General features: G+C 45.3%; 1 protein-coding gene across 5 annotated transcripts in view; it reads right to left on the reverse strand.

The window, feature by feature from the left end:
- The window catches only part of FAM219A (family with sequence similarity 219 member A), a 46,564-nt gene extending 27,768 nt beyond the window's left edge, over positions 1-18,796 (reverse strand). For 4 of the 5 annotated variants that reach the window (XM_087823195.1, XM_087823194.1, XM_087823193.1 and 1 more), the window contains exon 1: positions 18,444-18,796. In XM_087823195.1, coding sequence (XP_087679321.1) covers positions 18,444-18,503 — 60 coding nt within the window. In that variant the 5' untranslated portion in view covers positions 18,504-18,796. Of the gene's footprint in view, positions 1-1,303; positions 1,391-18,443 lie in introns of those variants that run through there. The other variant, XM_087823196.1, reaches the window with a different exon arrangement.
- Positions 18,797-20,670: the final 1,874 nt, after the last annotated feature.

The following is a 20,670-nucleotide window of genomic DNA, read 5'->3' on the forward strand; positions in this document are numbered from 1 at the left end:
TGCTCTAGCTTTCAGATGACTTCCTATATGCAGATGACTTCCAATTTCTATCTCTAGTTTTAACTATATTGCAATGTAAAAATTTTTATTGATTTAACTTACAAAAGTAACACATGTTTGATGGGGTAAATTAATAAAGAAGTGGTTAAAATAGAAAATGAGTTTCTGACTCTCCTCTCCCCCTTCTTCCTCAGGTTGGTTTTAAGAATAAAGTGAGCTTTCCAGACTGTGCAGTATCTTTCCTAACTCCTATTAAATTGCTACATCATAGCAAACAGATTTGGAGACATGCTTCTTGACTTAAGAATTTATAATGCAAATCATAAAAGGTTAAGTTCAGAAAAAGAGATCTTTATGTTTGTATTGTAACTTATACTTGCAAAGCCTTTTCCTTATTATTATCTCATTTAGTCTCTGAAAATCCTAAGAGAGAAATAGTATATTTTAATTAAAACTTTTTAAAGAGCAGTTTTAGGTTTACAGCAAAATTGAGGGGAAGGTATGGAGATTTTCCATAATACCCCCTGCATCCACTATGCATAGCCAGCCCCATTCATTATTAATATATATCCCCCACCAATGTGGTACATTTGTTACAACTAGTGAACCTAGTGATACATCATAATCACTCAAAGTCCACAGTTTATATTATGGTTCACTCTCTGTGTTTGTTGTACATTGTATGGGTTTGGACAAATATAAAATGACATGTATCCGTCACTATGGTATCACACAGAGTATATTCACTGCCCTAAAAATCCAGCATCTATTATTTATCCCAATTTACAGAGTAAAAGTCTGACACCCTATAAAGCTGAGCAGCTCCCCTCACCTAGTCAGGGCTTGGTTCCAAGTTTCCTGACCCCTTTCCTACTTTACCACATAAAAAGGCCACATTGAAAACCACAACATACTGAGCAGAAACACTAATGGGAGGGAGGCCAGAGCCAGAGAGAACCATTCAGACTGTTGACACATCAGTGATCATGGCTTTACCTTGGGGAATGTGAGAGTAATTTTGTCCCCGTGTTCTCTTTTATGGTAAAGGCGAGACTGCAGGATATCTCTAAAGAGGAAATAAGAGACAGTAATTCATCTGGTCAGTGTGGATGGCTTTTTATTGCCAAAGAAATGTCTGCCTCCCTAAAACTACAGGGCTCTGCAGAACTCGAGAAGGAAGTGAACAAAGTTGAGTCAAATGTGGCCAGTCAAAGCTGGCGGTGCCCAGCAGGAATACTTTGGCCAAACGAGAGGCATAGCTTTCCATAGCCAACTCATGTCGCCGATTAGTTGGTGTGCACACCTGACTGAAAAATATGGGAATTATGAGGCACAAGCTCTCTCTCCTGGGTAGGCATGAGACAGTAGGAACAGCATAATTTCTGACCATTTGTCTCCTAAAATGGAAACAAAATGATTAGAGAAAACATAATATTGGTTTGTCATAACAAATTCAAATACTTTGAGATAAACAAATTCAAATACATAAAAGAACATGAAAGTACTCCTGTAAGTCAGAACAATTACCAGTTTATTATATCTTCTCAGACTTTTAAAATGTGTATTCATATGTGCAAATTTAAACATAGATGAATCAGATCATCCATATTGCAAATACATGTGAAAGTGGTAACTTTTATGTTATACACCTTTTACCACAATAAATAAATATATATATCTTGCCCTAGCTGGTTTTGCTCAGTTGTTAGAGCATTGGCCCATGGACTGGAGAGTCTTGGGTTCGGTTCCAGTCAAGAGCACATACCTCAGGTGCAGGCTCGATCCCCAGCCTGTTGGGGTGTGTGCAGGAGGCAACCAATTGATGTGTCTCTCTCATATCAATGTTTCTCTCTCCCTTCCATTTTCTCTGAAAAGCAATGGGAAAAACATCCCCAGGTGAGAATTAAAAAAATATATATATATACACACATATACATATATACATATACATATACATATACATATATATATATATATATATATATATATATATATATATATATATGTTGAACACCTTTTCATGTCAATCCATATTGTATCTTACCTTCTCCTTTTAAAAGCTTCTTATATGGCCCTGGCCAGTGTGGCTCAGTTGGTTGGAGAGTTGTCCCCTACACTGAAAGGTGGCGGGTTTGATCCATGGTGGGGGCATTACGAGAGGCAACTGATAGATGTTTCTCTCTCACATCGATGTTTCTCTCCCTCCCTTCCTCTCTCTAAAATCAATATCAACATATCCTCAGATGAGGATTTTAAAAAAAGGCTTCCTATTTAACTACTCCCAATTGATGGAGATTTGTTGTTTGATTTTTTCCCTCACTATCATAATATTGTAACTATTATAATGTTGTAATATTGTAACATTTATTTATAACTATTATATCTTGTTAAAAAAAGTCTTTATACATTTGTCTGACTATTTCTTTAGATTAATAAATTCCTAGAAGTGGAATTGTTGAGGGGATCAATGGGTATGCACACCTTATATTGCCTGTTTTCTTTCCAGAGAGGCTGTGACAATGTACAGGGTGTCCCCCCAAAATGTACACATACTTCAACAGCTGATAGCTCTATTTTGAAAATGAAATGTATTTTAATAAACACTGCCTTTATAATTATTCAAAGTGTGTGTATACACTTTTTTGGGACATCCTATATATTTCTCACAAATTGGGAGGGGGAGGGGTTACTCAGATTTTGAAGTCTGAAAGACCTGGATTAGTTCTAAAGGCCAGCTGATTGTCTGACCTTTGGCAGGTTACCTTTGTTAATGTCTCTTGCCTTTCCATGAATGTAACATTACCTACTTTGAAGGGCCAGTGTTGTAATTAAATAATATATGTAGGATGCTTTGTAGCATGCCTGACATGTATCACAAAATGGTAGCTGTTTTTGTTTTATGTTGCTCTCTCATTTACTTTGTTTCCATCCTGTCTACAGTATTCATCAGTCCCAATTTCTCCGGCCACCAAAAAGAGCTTGGGATACTGATTAACTTGGGCTTTTCTAATCAACAGCAAGAGATATTGCCCTCTTATTGAGTCTGAGTTTCCCAAAAAAGCACTGAAGCCGATTTCCAGAGCTCTATCTTTAATGACTAAATCACGAATAGACAAACCCTCCCACTCCCGATGATCTTTCTTAGGATCTTAATCAGGCATTCTTATTCTCCAGGACACTGGTGATCAAGTCATTTCAATAGCTGACCCTTCTGGTCTTTAAAACAGGACATTTCATTAAGCCCTGAAGGCGACAAAGGGCATGGAAAACAGATGGGAGGTAGACCCTGAGACACATGCATCCTGGGACATTGGGGAATCCCTGAATTCCCTTCCCTGTGTCCTTCTACAGTACCCCCTGAAACCAGGAGGGCTGAAACTGGACCGTGGCTTCTTGGGGCTTTCAATTCTAAAAAGTATTGATTTAGGGCTGAAATTAATGAGGGCCCCTTGACAGAAGGTTCTCAGGGACAACTCTCCAAACTGCCAAAAGGGGGCAGTGTAGTGTTATGGTTAAGAGCATGAGCTTAGCCTCCGCACACCTGAACTTGAAACTAGGCTTTGCCACTTATTAGATATGTGACCTTGGGTGTCACTTGCCTTCTCTGTAGATTAAGGGCATCCCTTCTTCATACTGTTGAAAGGATTAAATGAAATGTGTGTCTGGTGGCAGATACACAGTAAGTGCTCATAAACGGCAGGACACACACCTGTAGGGTGTATGGTTGAAAAGGATAGTCAGATATGGCATGGGGTTACCAAGCAAAAAAGACAAAAGATTTAATTTATTCAATTCATTCATTCACTCATTCAACAGATGTCTAGTGAACGCTTACTAGGCGCAAGTCACTTTATAAAGCACGTAAGTCATAATAGGAAATAAAAATAGATATGGTCTCTGCCTTCAAGAAATTTGGCCTTCAGAAGTATCCATGAGAATAATCATACAAACATATGTAAAATTATAAATATAAAAGTGAAATAGGAAGAAGGCCAATGACCAAGTCTAGAGTTTAAGGGAATCCCTCTATGATGAAATTCTAGCTAAACTGAGATCTGAAAGATGAGTAACAGTCAACTGAAAAAAGGTAGAAAGTACAGAGAACGCATTCCAGGCAGAAGGAACAACATGTACAAAGGCCCTAGAGGAGAAGGGAACCTGGGACATCAGGGAAATGGAGGAAAATCCAGTAAGGTTGGATGCAATGATGGGGGTTAATGTGGTATGAGATGGGTTGGAGAAGCAGGCAGGAGCTGGACCACATAAGGCCTTGCAGGCTATGCTAAGAAGTAGGTTCTTTAGAATAAGAGCAAGAGAAGCTGTTGAAATGTAAGGGGCTGCACTGGACATCCCTGCTACTTGGCAACACTTTCCTCTGATATCTCCTTTCATGAAAAGGAAAGGGAGAGAGCTCCACACAATTCCTACTGTGGCCATCCAAGAGAAGGGAGCAAAGAAGTAATCTATAACAGGTCTCTTCCCAAAACAGAATGAGTCCCTTGGCATCCTCATTACCCAAAGAACTAGACATGTGGAGGGATGTGAGTGGGGCATACAGGGCTGTGAGACTCTGATCAGAAATCCTATACTGGGTAATGGGCTGTCACTATAAAATTCCTAACGTTTTTTAGCTGCTGCACCAATCCCTATTCAGCCTCCACCTCTCAGACTTCCTGCCCTTTCAGATGCTCCAATGCCTTGGACATAATAACTAAGGGACTAACAGCTATTAGGCTGGGGTGATGGAGGTGCAGCACTTTTGTGGGCAGACACAGAGTCCAGGGTTGGGTTCAGGTTTGCAGGAAGCAGCACTCAACCTCTGTGTGCCTTCCTGGTTAGCTGGTTCACAGTGCCCATGTGCACACACGGAAGGGCATAGTCTCTACAGTCTCTCCTGTGTGAAGAGAGAAACTAGGAGTGGAGATCCTGGGCAGCACAGGAATGCTAAAGTAACAGAAGGTAGTAGCTGTTTTATAGTTCTCATAGGTTTTTAAACTTAGCTGGAAGGAAAAAAGGACCTAAGAATGCTAGAACTACCCACCCTACCCCTCCTCCAACCTCTCCCAGACCACAGCCCAGCTAAACAGGAAACCAGGCTTGGCTACCTGCCAGGGCTCAGGCTGGGGCAGGAAGCTCAGGAAACAAGTGAGAAAGACCCTCTTCAGCATAGAAGAAAGCTGCTCAGAAATCCCTGGGAAGGTAAAATAAACCCAGCCCCTGCTGCACTCTCTCCCACAGGAGGAAAAGACTAGAGCTGCCACTACTTCCCAGCATGGTCAAGTATGGCCCTAGCAGAATTTACGGAGCAGAGCCAGGTGCTTCATGAGAGGGTACAGTGGTGTTTCGGTGACAACAGACTCCAAGTAAGGACCCTCCCCTCATAAACACAGGTCTACACTGAAGCAGGGTGGGTACATGTGCCCTACAGACTTCATAGGGCCATCTTGGGTTGATAAGGAAGGAAATGCTGGCATAGGATAAGAGAAGTGATAGAAATATCTGTGAGGGATGAAGGCAGAGAATTGATAAGAGTTCTTTGTTGTCTCAATGTGAAGGGAACTCCTGATGAAATAATGGACTGAGGCAATGACTATCAATAGCTGCTAAAAACATTAGAAAAGGCTAAAGGGGAAGCTCTGTGATGAAGAGGTCAGGCTAACTATACTGCTAATCAAGCTGAACATCTCAAAGTAGGACAGCCGCATGTTCTCTGCCTCCTGACGTGATGTGTAGGAAGTACACAGAGCACACTCAGAAGTATTCTTTACAAAATTTTGAATCTGATCAAACCCTAAGGTCTAATTAACAGTTTGTAGAACTACAGTAGATGGAGGACTATAGATGAAGTGATTATGTACAGTAATCCGGTGGGTGGGGTATAGGTAAAACAAGATTAGTCCTGGGTTGATAATTGTTCAAGTTGGGTGATGAGTACTAGGGGGTTCATTTCACCCTTTCTCTACTTTGTATACATTAGAAATTTTCCATGACAAAATGTTTTAAATTTTTGAAGAAGGTCTGAAGACTGGAAACTGCCTCCTTCTCTAGCCTACTGTTCTGTAGAGAGTAGTAGCCATTGTAGCAACGTGGATTTTTTCCAAATGTTTCTTGAGCCTTGAGAGTTGGTCTTTGGGAGCTGAAACAGCAGAAGGATATCCTCCACTGGCATCAATAGTGAGGTGGGGAGCTCCAGGAATACTCCACTCCAACAGGACTCTGCAATGGCCATGGCAGAGAAGGGCAGGGACAGGGCCTCCTTCAGTCCAGGCCAGCTCAATGGAACCCCCTCTGGTAATCAATGGGAGCACAGAGAACTTCCATCTCTAGTCCAACCTCATCACGGTTCTGTCAAGTAGGCCAAGGACTCTTCTCATTTGGTGATGAGAAGAATTAACCATCTCTTACCCTCTCCCTGTGAAAGCTCCATTGGAAAACACTGACAAAAAATGGAAATCTCTGTCTCCCTTAATCACCATCAATCCTCAGATCAGAAATGATACAGTAATTTGCAATTCATTTTCACTTACATGATCTTGTTTATTTTATAAATAGCCTGAAAGAAGTTAGGAGCCTGGACAAAGGTCATAATAAAAGTCGCAGAGCTAGAATATACCCAGCCAACTTCCTACAACCACTTTGTACAGCTCCTGCCCTAAGGCCCATGCCCCTCACTAGTTCACCCTGATCTCCCCCCCCCCCCCAAGGATTCTCAAACCAATTCCTGTCAGGGAAGTTCCCAGAGATTGCCTCACTCCCGTAGTTCAGCTCCTGACTAAATGAAGGATCTGAAACATGAGGTTTCGTCAGGAAGTTGATAAGGAAGCTGACAGATGGCCAAACCTTAGTTCCTGACTGGTTCCCTTTGGTGCCAATGTTTGTTACCTTGAACCTATCCCCGAACTTGGTCTCTCTCCCTAACTCTATGGAATTTTCCTCCATCTTCCCCAAACCTCTAGCTACCACAGCCTCATTACATCATTATTCCCACTAGGTCTTTCTCTGAGCTTATGATCAACTCTGAACCAGGACTGAAATCAGCAGGCCAGCTGAGAGTAGAGAGTGCTTTCTGGAAGCTGAAATCCTTGGGGAACACCTTCAGGATTTGCAGGAGGCTCAATGGAAGCCCCTCTTACCAGCTGCTACAATCTGCATGCCATGTGGCTGCTGGCTTTCCCACCAGAGGCGGGACTGCCCCTGAACAGAACTGCTTGTAGCATTTGGTTTTTGTGGTAAGGGGAACATGAACCTCATGCCTGACACACAAAGAACAGGACATCCAGGCTGGCACTCTTCCTTCCCTCCAAGAGCTACAGATATTTTTTTCCATCAACAGGAGGATATGTGCAAGTCATATAATGTTGGAAGACAAGTAGGAGCTCTTCATCAGCAGAGCTCGATAAATATTATACATCACAATTCTATTAATAGCCTCTCCAGCCTCACAACAAAGCTGGCAGCACAGTCATCCCATTGGCTGTACTACCAGTGGGATAGCAGCTAGATCACCCTCTCATGTTCTTCTATATCCCTTACTCTTGAAAACTTGCCTAATCCTGCAAAGGGAGAAAGGCCAATTTGTAAGGGATTCAGACTACCAACTCAGCTGGGAGACCACAGTGCACTGGGGAGCAAAAAGCAAGTCACTTCTTGTCAGAGCATTCAAGATCTTTCTCATCTTGTGGTCTGAGCTCAAAAATCACTTTCTCACAGGAGCCTTACCTGACATCAGTCTAATGTAGGAGGCTTTATTATTCTCTGTCATGCTACCTTGTTCTTGTCTTTTCTATCACTTGTCATAGTTTTTAACTGTCATTTTGTTTGTGCACTTTATTTGCTTCATATCCGTCTCTCCCACTGGACTGCCAGCTCACTAAGCAGGGGCCGTGTTTGCTTTACTCATCATATTATTCCTTCTGTCCGGTACAGGGTCTTGCATATAGCAGATGCTCAAAATTCCTTACTTTTGAATAATAAATGAGTATCCCCCCGAATCTCCCACAATTGCCCACGTGTACCTTCTACTAATTCCTGCATATTCATCCCCCTTTGGGTCTCTACTGGTCCCCTTCTTAGAATAATTTCCCAACCTCCTATCTACTCTTACTGATTCTTAAAGGAAATAGTTGTTTTCTTCTGTAGTTCTGTTTCACAAGAGCAAGTCTCTTCTTTGCTGAACTTCAAGCTCTGAGGGCAAAAGCTATCTGCCAAGGAGTTAAAGGGGGAATTGGGGTGATGAGACTCACAACATATCAAAGTGAACAACACAAATTAGGATATTGTATGTATAAAGTTATGTGCTAGAGGTTATAGAGGCTTTTAGGATTGGTTGGAAGCTCACTAGAATAGTCAAGGAAGGCTTCCTGGAGAAGGGGAGTTTATATGGACCTCTGAAGAATGGGTAGAAGTGGAATAGGCCGAAAAGGAGAGGGGAAAGAATTGTTAAGAGGAGAGAAGGCATCAGGATGCCAACAGATGAGAGGAGAAGGGCCTGGCTGGACCTACTAGAAAGGTGGCATGAATGGGAGAAAGTATGGCGAGCTAGGAGAGGAAAAAGCCTAGTATAGATGCCTCAAAAGTAAGTTGAGAAATTTAAGTTGATGCATAAGGACTTAATTGGTTTCAAATTGAAGGAAATATCATGGCCCTGGGAGTCAGAATACCTGGGTTCTAGTCTAGGCCAGGCCAACCTCTAGCTGGGTAGCAGCCAAGCCTATTTACCTTTCTGGGGTTCTACTTATAAATATTTATAAAACTGGCAAAAATGATTTTCTAAATCTCTTTCATAAGGTGGTTCAGGTACTTTGGAAACATCTTTCATCTACCTTAAGGCATGGGCCCTGTAACTAGAAGGTACTCACCAAGTTGTAGACAGGCAAGGAATTTAAGGTAAGAATAAGACAAATGCATCCATAAACTTCACACAAAGACAACATATTGGGGCCACAGCAAAGGTAGACTGGAGGAAGGAAAAGATGCAAGAAGAAGGTGGCACTTTTGTGATAGGCCTTGAAAGATAGGAAAGATTAGCAAATACACATTAACAGAAAACTAGGAAAGTGCTGCTCATACTAAGTTCCACAGTGGATATTTTGACATGTTTATATTGCACATGTCAAATAAAAACTGCTACCACAGGGAACAGGAGGCAATGGAGTCCAGAGGTAAAAGTATGTTCCTACTCCCATCCAATGGCCCTAGTTCCTCCCTGTGAAGCCACAGGTAATATGAAGTCTAACCATCTTTCCTTTCTTAACTCCAGTTCTTTTTAGGCACTTGAAAACCATAATATGCTTTCCCTGAGACTATTTTATTAATAGACTGAACAGCCTCAGTTTTTCCAACTGTTCTCACATGATATGGTTTTGATTCCTTTCATCATTCCAGCCACTCCCTCTCTTGAATGATGACATCAGCATAGAATGCAGGACTTCAGATAGTACTGATCAGTGCAAAGTAGGACTATCCCCTCCTAGGACCTGAGCTTCATACTTCTATTAATGCAGCCCAATAGCACAGCAGCTTTTCTGGTGGCTATGCCATATAGTAGACTTACATTAAGTTTTCTGTCCACATAAACACTAGCTCTCTTTGAAGGTCTACCCTAGGCTACCCAATCACATAGCTGCACCTCGATTCGTGTTTAAATTCCATGCCAAATTCAGCCAGCTATTGCTCTGAGAATAAGAGTCAAAATACATACATGTGGTATAGTTTCTAATAGGCATGAATTCACCATCTCATTAGACCCATGGACCCTTACCTGTATTAGCAGCCAGCCTAGCCCAAGATGTCTTTCCAGGTTCTTGCCTTGATTTTACATTGCTAAGGCAAAGGGCTACCCTATTTCAGATGTGCCCTGAGTTCACTATAACAATAGGTACAGCTATTAAATATGATCATAAACCTCAACTGACAATAATAGAAGTACAATACCAATATTATGGAGAATGGCAACCCCACAGTTATCTGGGCTGATTAGATCACATAGAGAGGTCTGTGTCTAGTCCCAGGAGTGAGAAACTCAAAAGTATCCACTGGAGTAGCCAGGGTGACGGGGGATTTGGAAACCAGTCTCCCGGAAAATGGTAGAGGAAAAAACAGGACCTGTTTAGCCTGGGGATGGGGGGAGGGGGAAAGAGTGCTATGGCTGTATAGCCCACAGTAGGGCCTTTCCTCTCCAGTAACTGCAGGCTTAAGGGTCTCCTCCAGTAGCCTACTTATTCTTGCTACTTTGGTTAGGGCTTGTATTTTCACCTTAAGTTTGGCCAACCACTTATGTGGTATTTATGAGATCTCTTCCTGAATCTGCCTCTTTCCCCCTCTTATCTGATCAGCAGAGTCAAGGATACTCCCTCCCTCTCACCTAACCTACTTATGAAGGATTATTAACTTTATATCAAGTCAATACTTCAAAAACCCATGCTGAAGATCAGAGTAGGAATGATCATTTTTCTTCACTCATTTCTTAAAGAGCCACATCATAAGAGTCCAGCCCCTCAATGAAGCAGATAGCTGAGCTGGCTAACATCTACAAGAGTCTTCCTCTCCTGTGTTCTTTGCCTAGGATAACGATGATGATTCAGGGCTGCTAGGATGGCAAGCAGAGTACTAGAAGTGATGTTTCCCCTGCTGAAGACCATGGCAGACATGGAAAACCAACCATGTCATTCTTTCTCACTGAACCAGGACTCTGCGTCAGAATCCACCTTATTACATACTTAATACTGATCAGTGGGCATTGGCATAAGGGATGAAATCTGCTTATCACCCATGCTTTTTGTAGCCCTTAAAGTAGGCCACATTTTACATATGTAAAATGATTATGCAGGAATGCCTCTAGAGCTGCTGTGATCTGAGGGGACATTTAATGGTACCGCACAGGAAGTACTGAGGAACCCTAATCAGGGAATTAATTTTTCAGTTTAAATCCCAATTGAGATGAGATTCTTCCTGATGAGAGCTTTGGACTATAATCTTTATATTCTTCTCCTGCTTAGCAGAACACAAAAGGGCAGAGCATAGCCCACAGGTAAAAAGGAGAAACAGAACTAAGGCATGCAGCAGTCACACTAGAATTAAAAGTAAAGTACTAAATAGGTAGAGTGTACAGTATATGAATAACATTTCAATGAAGCTGTCAGGAAAAGGTTAATGGAAAAAATGCTGGTTTTCCCACATCATCAGTTAGTAGAGGGACTTGAAGGGAAATAACCCTCCCTTAACAATATCTTGAGAAAAACAAGGTACTTAATACTTGCTTTCACACCTGACCAAAGTTCACTTAAGTCTTCCTATTGATGGCAATAAGTTCAGACCGTGACACAAAGCAGCAACATCCCATTAGAGACTAACATGGGGAAAAATGGTGTGGGTTATAAAAGAGGGTCAAAAGAACTGAGGAGAATATAAATCTAGACTGAATCAGAAGAGACACTAATTTCTAAGCCAGAGTTTCCCAAGGAGTATTTCATGAGACATATTGGTTCTGTAAGATGTTAATAGATGTAACATAAAAAAGTTTCCGTGGTTATGTAATATTGGGAAACATTGGGTTAAATGAAGCTGGAAAGGTTTCTTTATTGCAGAACTTCTCAGAGCCTTTAAAATGCTAGTAAACATTGTGATGGAATAGTGTGTAGTGTTCCCCAAAGGAATTTGTCTACAGATTCTTCCCCCCCCCAATAAAGTATCTCAAAGGACCAATATTCCGAAGAATATGACATAGGAAATGCTGGTCTAAGCCATGCTTGGCTGAGGACTTCACCAATTCCTTTATAAGAATAAAATTAGAAATAATATGGGAGCTATAAATAATTTATAGCTTATACATAATTATGTTTAAGTTAGCTACATAGTAAAATATATATGGTTCCCATTCCACTGTTTGGGTGCAGTTAATTCAATAAATCTTAGTTAAAGTACCCCTTCAGGTATTGTTCTAAACAGATAGATGGGGTGGACTCTGGTTATGACGGCCAAGAGTCTGGTGATGAAAACAGACAAAATCAGGCCAGGAACCACAGTAGCTGGACTCATTTCTGCCTGGGTGTGGCCTCTTGTCATATTTACACTTTTCAGGGTTAGAATGATCATTCAGAGAACACCCTTCATAATCATTATTGCCATCTTACTTGTGCACATACTCTCATACATCATCATCATCACAGAAACTTAAAATTGGCCCTCAAGAAGTACAACTATCTGATCCTCAATTTGATATCTTTGAACAACAACAACAAATGCAAGTACATGTTTGCTTGAACTGGCTCCTAAGAATGTAAGTCTAGGGGGAACTCCTACATATCTCCATCTACCCTTCCCCCAGGCCAGACTCTGGGCCTCCTTCCTAGACTACTTCCCTACTCCAGAGTCCCTCCCTAAAGCCCAGAAGTTCACTAGGCTGACCCACAATGAGGCCTTTGGGTCATGTTCCAACTTCTGAACTCCAGAGCAGAGTCAGATCCAGAGCTGGCCCTAGCTCCACCTGCTTCCTTCCTTCCCTTCTCCTGCTCTGATGGCCAGATTCCCACCACAGTCTCCTTAGGAAACACTGCCTTGAGAGCCTGCTGAACCCAAGAAGCTAGTCTCCAATGTCCCCTTTCCAGACACAAGACTTCATCTGCCCTTTCAAGGAGGGGAGAGGGTCCCTGAGGCTAATCAGGTTCAAGTGAAGAAAGCTCTGATTTCCATTTCTGTTCAATCTGGGCTACAGTCAGTCAGACAATAGGCAGCTAGGGGATGGAAATGACTCAGCCTGACTCCTAGCTACAATGGAAGTTCCTGCCTAGAGAGGCTACACTGGGGCCTTTAAGAAGCCAAGTCACCTCTGAGCAATCTCATCCCAGAAGTCTGCTCCCTTGGCACAGCTAGCCTGGAACATAGCAGTCTGGATGCTATTTCTACCCAACTGAAGCTTTCCAGGATTAAATAAAGGAGATATGTGTCCTTTTCCATTCTGACTCTTGCAGGTGAAGCAGTAATTCATACATTCATTCTAGAAGAAATCAGTGATAGGGCCCTGCTCAGCAAACTAGTCAGAAAACCATAGGTTTGACCAGAATGATGGTAAAAGGCCAGGCCAGAAGCTACAACATAAAACCCTCTCTCAGCCAAGAAATGATTTTATTTTTCTTTACCAAAGTGCTGCCAGATAAACAAAACAAAACAAAAACAAAACACTGTGGCTCCTTGCTGCCACCATTTCACTTGCATTCATCACAGGGGAAAAGTATTCATTGGCAGGTATTTCTCAGTATCCTTTTTCAGGCTGTGGGGCCAGTATCACTGCTCTTTGGTTTTCTAGGGCTCTGAGTCCCTCATAACTCCAAGAATGCAGCTTCAACAGCAGAGCAAAGGAAAACAGCAGCCTTCTCCCATTTGAGCAGTCCCTAAAGCCAAGAGATACACAGACCCCTGAGTTTTCTGGGGGTGGTGAGGTTCTTCTTGCCATCTAGATACATGCCAGAAACCTGGGATGCATCCTTGACTCCCAACCTCTCCACCCCACCTCCAAATAGTTACCACATTCTGCCTATTCCACTTTATTAATATCTGTATATATGTCCCTTCCTCTCTTTCAGCTCTAGACTGAAATAATTTCTTCCTGGATTATTATTGCACCCACCTTCATATTCGTTTTCCGACCTCCAATCTTACCTTCTCTAATCTCTTATCCACTACTGAAGTGTTAGCCCTACTCAAATTTGATGATGTTATTCCCTTAAATAAAACCCTTCAAACATTCAAATGCACCACTTTGTTTCTTCCTCCATGGCCTTTGCCTGGAACTCTTGACCTTGTCTCATCTGCCAACCTTCTACGTCTTTTCTAAAAGCCAGCTCAGCAATGACTCCTCTGTGAAGCTTTCCCTGACAACTTGATGGAAGCCTTTCCTGTCTTCCTTTGGCTCTGATGGACCTGGTTCTTTCTTTTTGCAGTGTTCATTACTCTGTGGTACCTTAATCCATCTTGACTATGCACATCCCTGGAGCAAAATTCTATGTTATGGAGCCCAGCATAACATCTAGCAGAAAGTAGGTTCTTAGTGTTTGTTGACTGAGGAGATGAGTAGTAAGGGATGCGGTAGAGGCCTAAGTAAACCTGATCCTCACTTTGCAGTATAGGAAAAGAGAAAAGCAAGGGGGGGGGGGGGCTCATTCCAGAACCTAAGAAATACTACTTGGTCACATGGACCCATTAGGAGAATCCATCCTTAAATTGAAAAGTCATCTGACTACAAGGAAGCAACTTAAGGCTCCCTGACCACAGAATACATGTAGGTCAATTTTCCATAGAGGCTCTTGCTATTTTCACAATGTTGTCTCTGCCACTTTCAGGAGCTGCTGTGGCCTCCTCACTGAATCAATGTCCTGACCATCCCCATCCCTGAGTGTCAGGAGACAGGAGGAGTCTGAAACTACTTTCCAAGCTCAGGTGGTCAAAAGGTCAGAACCTCAGTATTTCTCATATTCTTCCAAGGGACGTATCACCCTTTCTCAGGAGCACCCTCCATTCTTTCCTGAATGTACCTAAACCTTCCTGTAGCCATTTGAGCCCATCCTTCTCCTGGCCAAACACTGGAGAGATCTCACTTGTCTCAATCCTTAAAGTACTCGGAACTGAAAGTATGCTCATGAACTAAACAAATGAGTTAACAGACAACCTGGGTTCAGAGAAGCCAGACTAACGTTTCTGTCAAGGGTACAGAATGTCATATGCCAATTTTTGGTCTGGTGTCATATGCCATTTTTTGGTTTCTTTGGTCTCTGAAAGCATAGGAGGCAGGGTTTTACCTGACATAATTAAGTGCTTAAAAACTCCATTTGTTTTTTGGTTGGTTTTTTTTTTCTTTCCTTCAACAAATCTCTTCCTCTCCAATTGTAGCCAAGTAGAAGACATGGATTGTGAGGCTGCACCAACCAGCCCAGCAGACAGACAATAGAGCCAGAGAGCCTACCGCTGCTGCTCACAGAAACAATAGCCCAAATTCAACCCAATTGCTTAACAGAGAGCCTTTGACAGATGGGTGCTTCCCTAGATCAGTGAGTTATGTGGCGTGGACACAGAACTGACATACAAGATGTGCCTATCCCTGGCAGTTTCTTTGGGAAAACCTGTGCTCGAAAACACTAAGGATTATCTAGGAGATAGACACAGCAAGAGCCCAGGGACTAGGTCTCCACGAGGAGCTCTCATTCCTTCCAAAAGGAGACAGGAAGAGACCCTGGGGAGCTCTCAGGGATAAGCCCAGGCCTGGTTCAGCTGCTGAGATGTAGCCAGGCCAATTAAATAATTGGTGTGATGGGGAAAAAAGGGAGGCCACACCCTCAGGCCAACTCCCACCCCAGACAGAAGGCTCCTTGCAGCTGCTGCAACAGCAGCAGCATCAACAGGGCAGGGATATCTTCTTCCCACTAAGCTGAGAACTAATGCTTAAATTAGCACCTTGGAAACACCCAGATCTGCTGGCTGTGCCTTCTCTTCCAGCTCCTGCCACTCCTCTAGGCCTCCTTTTTAAGCTTGAGTTTCTCTTTCAAGTAAATAATAAAAAAATAAAGATGCTCTCTTCCAAGAGCTCATTTTCCCAAGTGAGGGATGGCCTCTGGGTTCTTCCCACCACTATGTGTAGGGGAGGGTTATTTGATGATGGAGCCCATGTGATAGGCCTGTATGAGTACTGCTTAGTCCAGAAAGAGGGAATGATGCTGACACCAGCATTACCTTGTTTCCTTTAGGGTTTAAGGAGACAGCCCCCATTCTGCCCTCAGAGGGGCTCACACCAAGGGAGTGAGCAAGAACGATAAAATTCTGTTGAACTGTGAGCTTCAGGAGGGCAGGGCCATATTTGTGTCTTGTTGATAACCAGTGAGTATCCTTAACACCTAGTGTAGTATTTAGAACAGAGCTGATGCTCAATAAATATAAGGATAAGGTGAATTGATTTGCTGAATCAATCAGGTCCCTATGATATTCTTTGGAAGAGAGAGTGAGGAGCTATTGTTTAAACTTTAAAGAGGCAGTTTGTCTTCATTTCATAAATGGGAAAACTAAGTCTAGAGAAGAGGAGAGACTTCCTAGATAGAGGTCTTAATAAATAACAGCAAGAAATGAAATTGGTCACAGCTGGGTTCAAGTCTGGGACTCTAGTTTTTATGGTCAACCAAAATACCCCTAACAAAACCACTTTGCCTTTCTCTTCTGTGGTATACCATCTTGATTGCTTATGCATTGAAGTGAAGGCTTTTGGGGAAGCTCCACACAAGATTCTGCTGGTCTCAATAATACACAGAGCATTTAGGAGTTTGGGGAGTCCTCTGGGCTTCAGCCTGGGAACAAGGGTCAAGAAGCAGAAATCTGCAGGGCAATGTCTATGACCCTCAAACAGGGGATGACTATATTGCTACTTCCATAAAGCTTTCACTCAACTGCAACAAAGCAGCCCTTAGCAGAGAATGGCTCCTTTAGGATTCAAGGAAAAGGTCTGAAGGCAATTACAGTTTTTCTGATGTCTCCTTGCACTTCTACTCCAGAGCCAAACAGACCAGAAGCAGTTCAGTTTTCCAGAGCTACTACTCACTGAAACCATCATTAAGAACTTTAGGCAATGACATGCACCAAGGACAACTGAGGGAACCTAGTGGTTCAATTCCTTCTCCCCTTTCCCTGGACAGTTATTGCCTCCCTTTTTAGGAACCCCAGATGGGAGGCAAGAACCGACTCATTGCTTTCTTCTGACTCACTTGGACCTCCTCCTTCTCCTCCTTCATGCACCCTCCCTTTGGGTTCTTGATTAGATGCTTAGAGCTGGAAGGGCAATCTAGTTTGACAAGCCAGGTTGGCTGGAAAAATAATCCATAAAGGAAAACCCTTTTAACCCAGCCCAAAGTTCTTTAAGTTTATGGGATAAACTTGTCACCAAATAATCCAATGATGGCATCAGGCTAGCATCTCTCTACCCAATTTAATATGGTACACTTCTGTGCAGCTTCCCTTTTGGCTTCTGGAACTAAGTAGTCACAAAAGGGGGGAAATGCCTTTTCTCTCTTGCTAAGTAGCCTCTAATGATTCTCTCTACCATCTCCCAAAAGGTGCGGCCTAGAGTAGGTCATGGGTTCCTGCCAAGGTCTGTCTTGATTGCTGTGATGGGCAGGTTACTTGCTCAGGAAGCCACAAAGCGCATCTGTAAGCCAGGGGCCTGGGGGCCCAAGGGTAGAACCTGTTCCTCTCCTCCTGGCCTAACACAGAGGGGAGAACCTTAGGGAGCCCAATATCTTCAAGGCTTGGAGAGCTCTGCTAGGTTCCAGCAGAGCTCAGATAATAGGGCACCCAACCTTTAGGTTTCTGGCCTGCCCTGCCTCCTTCCAGTTCCCCCTAAGGCTCCAAGGGGGAAAGGAGAAGGAAAAGCGAACAGAGCTGGGGCGCTCCCTGGCTCCCCCTCTCTCTATACCCGCAGGCTAGGCCTCTCTTCCACTTGGCGGCGGAGGAGCCAGTCAGGTGCCTCCCCCTCACCACCCCCAACCCCCCCGCGGTGGGCAGCGGGCTTGCTCTGCCCAAGCCCGGCCTCGGCGAGCCCGTGTCGCCCTCCCCCTTCCATCCCCTCTGCGCCGGCAGCGATGACATCATTCCTCCCTGACTCCCGGACCGCGGACAGGCAGTAAGGTCGGCGCCCAGAAAGGGCTCGGAGCACGTAGGCCTAGGATGATGGGGGCTCTTTCAAACGGCGGGCACCCGCGGCTCCAGCGCAGCCCCGCCCCCTCTCCCGTCGGTGCCGCAGCTCCCTCATCCGCGCCTCGGATTCTCCGTCTCGCCGCTGCGCTCTCTCCTCCCCGGCTCCCGTACCGCCAGCTTAGACTACCTGCCGCTCTCCACCGCGGAAGAAGGGAATCCCCGGGTCCTGAACCGACCCTGCCCCTCAATGTTCTTGACCCCGCGTTCCCAGCCATATCCAGCAAACTGGCGGGCAGGCCCCTCCTCCTCTACAAGCCTATTTCCAATCCCTCTCAGCCAGACTGCTATCCCGCCCCCTCCCCCGCCCTGAACATCACAGGCCTCTAGGGCGAAACGCCTTCCCACCTCCCGCCAGCCTACAGGGCCTGCCGCCCCCGGTGCTCCACGACAATTCCCTTTCTCTCCCAGCTATGGGCCTCCGTTGGTGTGCACCATTGTGCCCCGCTCGGTTTCATCCGACGGCGCTCCCGGTAGCTCCCCCGGCCTGTCTCCTCAGACCGTGCCCTCGGCCCTTACAGGCCCTTTGCTGTCACCGCGCGGATTCTCCCACGGTTTTCACGTCCTGCAGGTCACCCTCCCCAGCGATGTGTTTTCATGGCTCTCTTTGCCCCATCCGAAGGCGCCCTCTTCGCACAGTTCCCAAGGCCTGATTCCCTTCCTCCCCCTCAGGCGGCGCCCCCTCCCGGCCCTGGCCTGCCCGCCGCCCGCCCCCTCACCAGCGGCTGCATCTCCGAGTGCGCGGTGGGCACCTGGAACCGGTCGATCTCCTCCATCATGGTGCCAGCGAGCGAGCGGGCCCGGGGCCGGGCGCGGCCAGGGACGCCAACGGGACCGCGCGGGGCGGCGGCCCCAGGAGCCGGTTGGGTGGTGCAGACTAGGCCGCCTCGGAAGAGTAGGGCGGGCAGGCGGTCGAGCAGATCGACGGTTAGGAGCGGGACGGGAGGTTCGCTGGCGGGCTAAGGCCCGCGTGGCTCCGTGGGCTTACCCAGCACTATAGCGGCCGTGGCGGGGCCGAGCCGCAGGTCTGGCCTCGCCTACTCCTCCGCCACCGCCTCCTGTCAGCAGCTCAGCCACTGCGGTGACTCGGCAACTCCACTTCCGGGTCCGGGACACCGCCTGGATATGCATTATTCATGAGGGGGCGGTATCTGGGAGCTCCAGCCCCTCCCACATGCAGGAGTTACAAATGCGCGCGGCCGCTGGTCGTGTTATTCCTGAGGGGTTGGGACTTCCCCGCACGCTCAGTCCCGCCTCCCCCTCCAGCCCGGAGGAGGCGTCAGAGGCGCTTGCGCGCTGGCTGCGGGTTGGTTGCCGGGTAACAGCGTCAGGGAGGAACCGATTCCCTCCGGCTAAGGTGCGGGGACCCACAACGACGGGTGTCCCTAGAAAACCTCTACGACTGGTAATTGAAGTGAAAGAGAATCCAAATTTCCCGTGCAAGATCGAGGGGACGGACAAACTTCTTGTCTTCAGGCAAGGGAGCGTTTTGTAGTGTTGAGCGCTCCAAGTGTTGAGGTGCTTCCTGCTTCTTTGAAGATGCCCCAGAAACTGCAGTCACGTAAGCAGGTAACACTCCAACCTGCCCTCCCGCGATGAATTCTGACCTTCACCACCAATGACTACTGATCATACCTCTCCTACTGATCCTTCATCTTCCTTTCCCTGTTGACTCCTAACCTGCTCTCTCCTTGTGACCCCTGGCCTGTGTTCTCACTGACCTCTGACCCTTTCCTTTTCTGTCCCACTAATCTTAGCCTTGCCTCCCACACTGCCCTTGACCCACTGTTTCCTACCTCTCTTTCACTTGTCCTCCCCTCACCATTCCATTCCCTCACTCCATCCTCCTTAACTCCCCACCCCCACTCCCACATGTCAACATGTACATAGGTCAACATGTACAATTATTGTCCTCACATTGTTTTGTTTTGTTTTTTTAAATATGTCTTTATTGATTTCAGAGAGAGGAAGGGAGAGGGAGAGAGAGAGATAGAAACATCAATGATGAGAGAGTCGTCACTGACCGGCTGCCTCCTGCACACCTCCGACTGGGGATGGAGCCCACAACCCCGGCATGTGCCCTGATGGGGAATCGAACCGCGATCACCTGGATCCTAGGTCGATGCTCAACCACTGAGCCATGCCTGGCTGGGCTGTCCTCACATTCTTGTCCCAAAGAAATTATTTTTCCAGGACTTTGCTGTGTGACCATTGCTGGGTTAAGTGTGGACACAGGCCTTTGGGAGCCCACAGAAGAAGTACAAGAGAACTGTACAGGAGACACAGGACAGACTATGTGTGCCAGAGTTTGGTTTAGATTTTCTGAGCTGTGAGACTTGTGAAAAGAGACAGGTCAGGTAAAAAGGAAGAGGAGAGAGACCCTTTTCCTATCCCTGCCCCCACTCACACACTGCACACCCCAACACAAACACTTTCCCCCAACTATTTCTGGAGCCTCATATGTCTCTCTTCCTGTGAGCCCCTGGTCCACTCCTGTGACTCATTCAGCCATGTGAATTTTGTGTTCCGGTTGCCACCTGGCCAGATGTCATCCCTTCTCACAGAAAACCCAAGAATCACGCCCCCCTTACCCACTCAGCACAGAGAGCTTTCCTCCCTACCATCACCCTAGAAGGTGAGGTAAGGCGTAGCTTCTAGGGGAGCCCTCTGTGGTGAAGGCACTCAGTCCTTCAAGAATCACTTTTCCCAAAGCTTTTATGAATTAATATCCTGGGACTAATATGCAGTTTCTGGCTCTGTGAGTCAGGACGTCTATTTATTTATTTTAAATTTCCCTCCCTTGTGCCTAGGTATTTTGAGGTTTGGAGAGCAAATCTGTGTCCATGCTGGCTGTGACTTTACATACTGGATTTTGATCTGCCTTCCTCCATATTAGCCTTTGTTCCTTTGCTTCTTTTACCTGGCCTTCCATAGCAGGTGGACCCA

Source organism: Miniopterus natalensis, chromosome 12 (genome assembly GCF_054644295.1).
Source record: "Miniopterus natalensis isolate mMinNat1 chromosome 12, mMinNat1.hap1, whole genome shotgun sequence".
Taxonomy (NCBI): Eukaryota; Metazoa; Chordata; class Mammalia; order Chiroptera; family Miniopteridae; genus Miniopterus; species Miniopterus natalensis.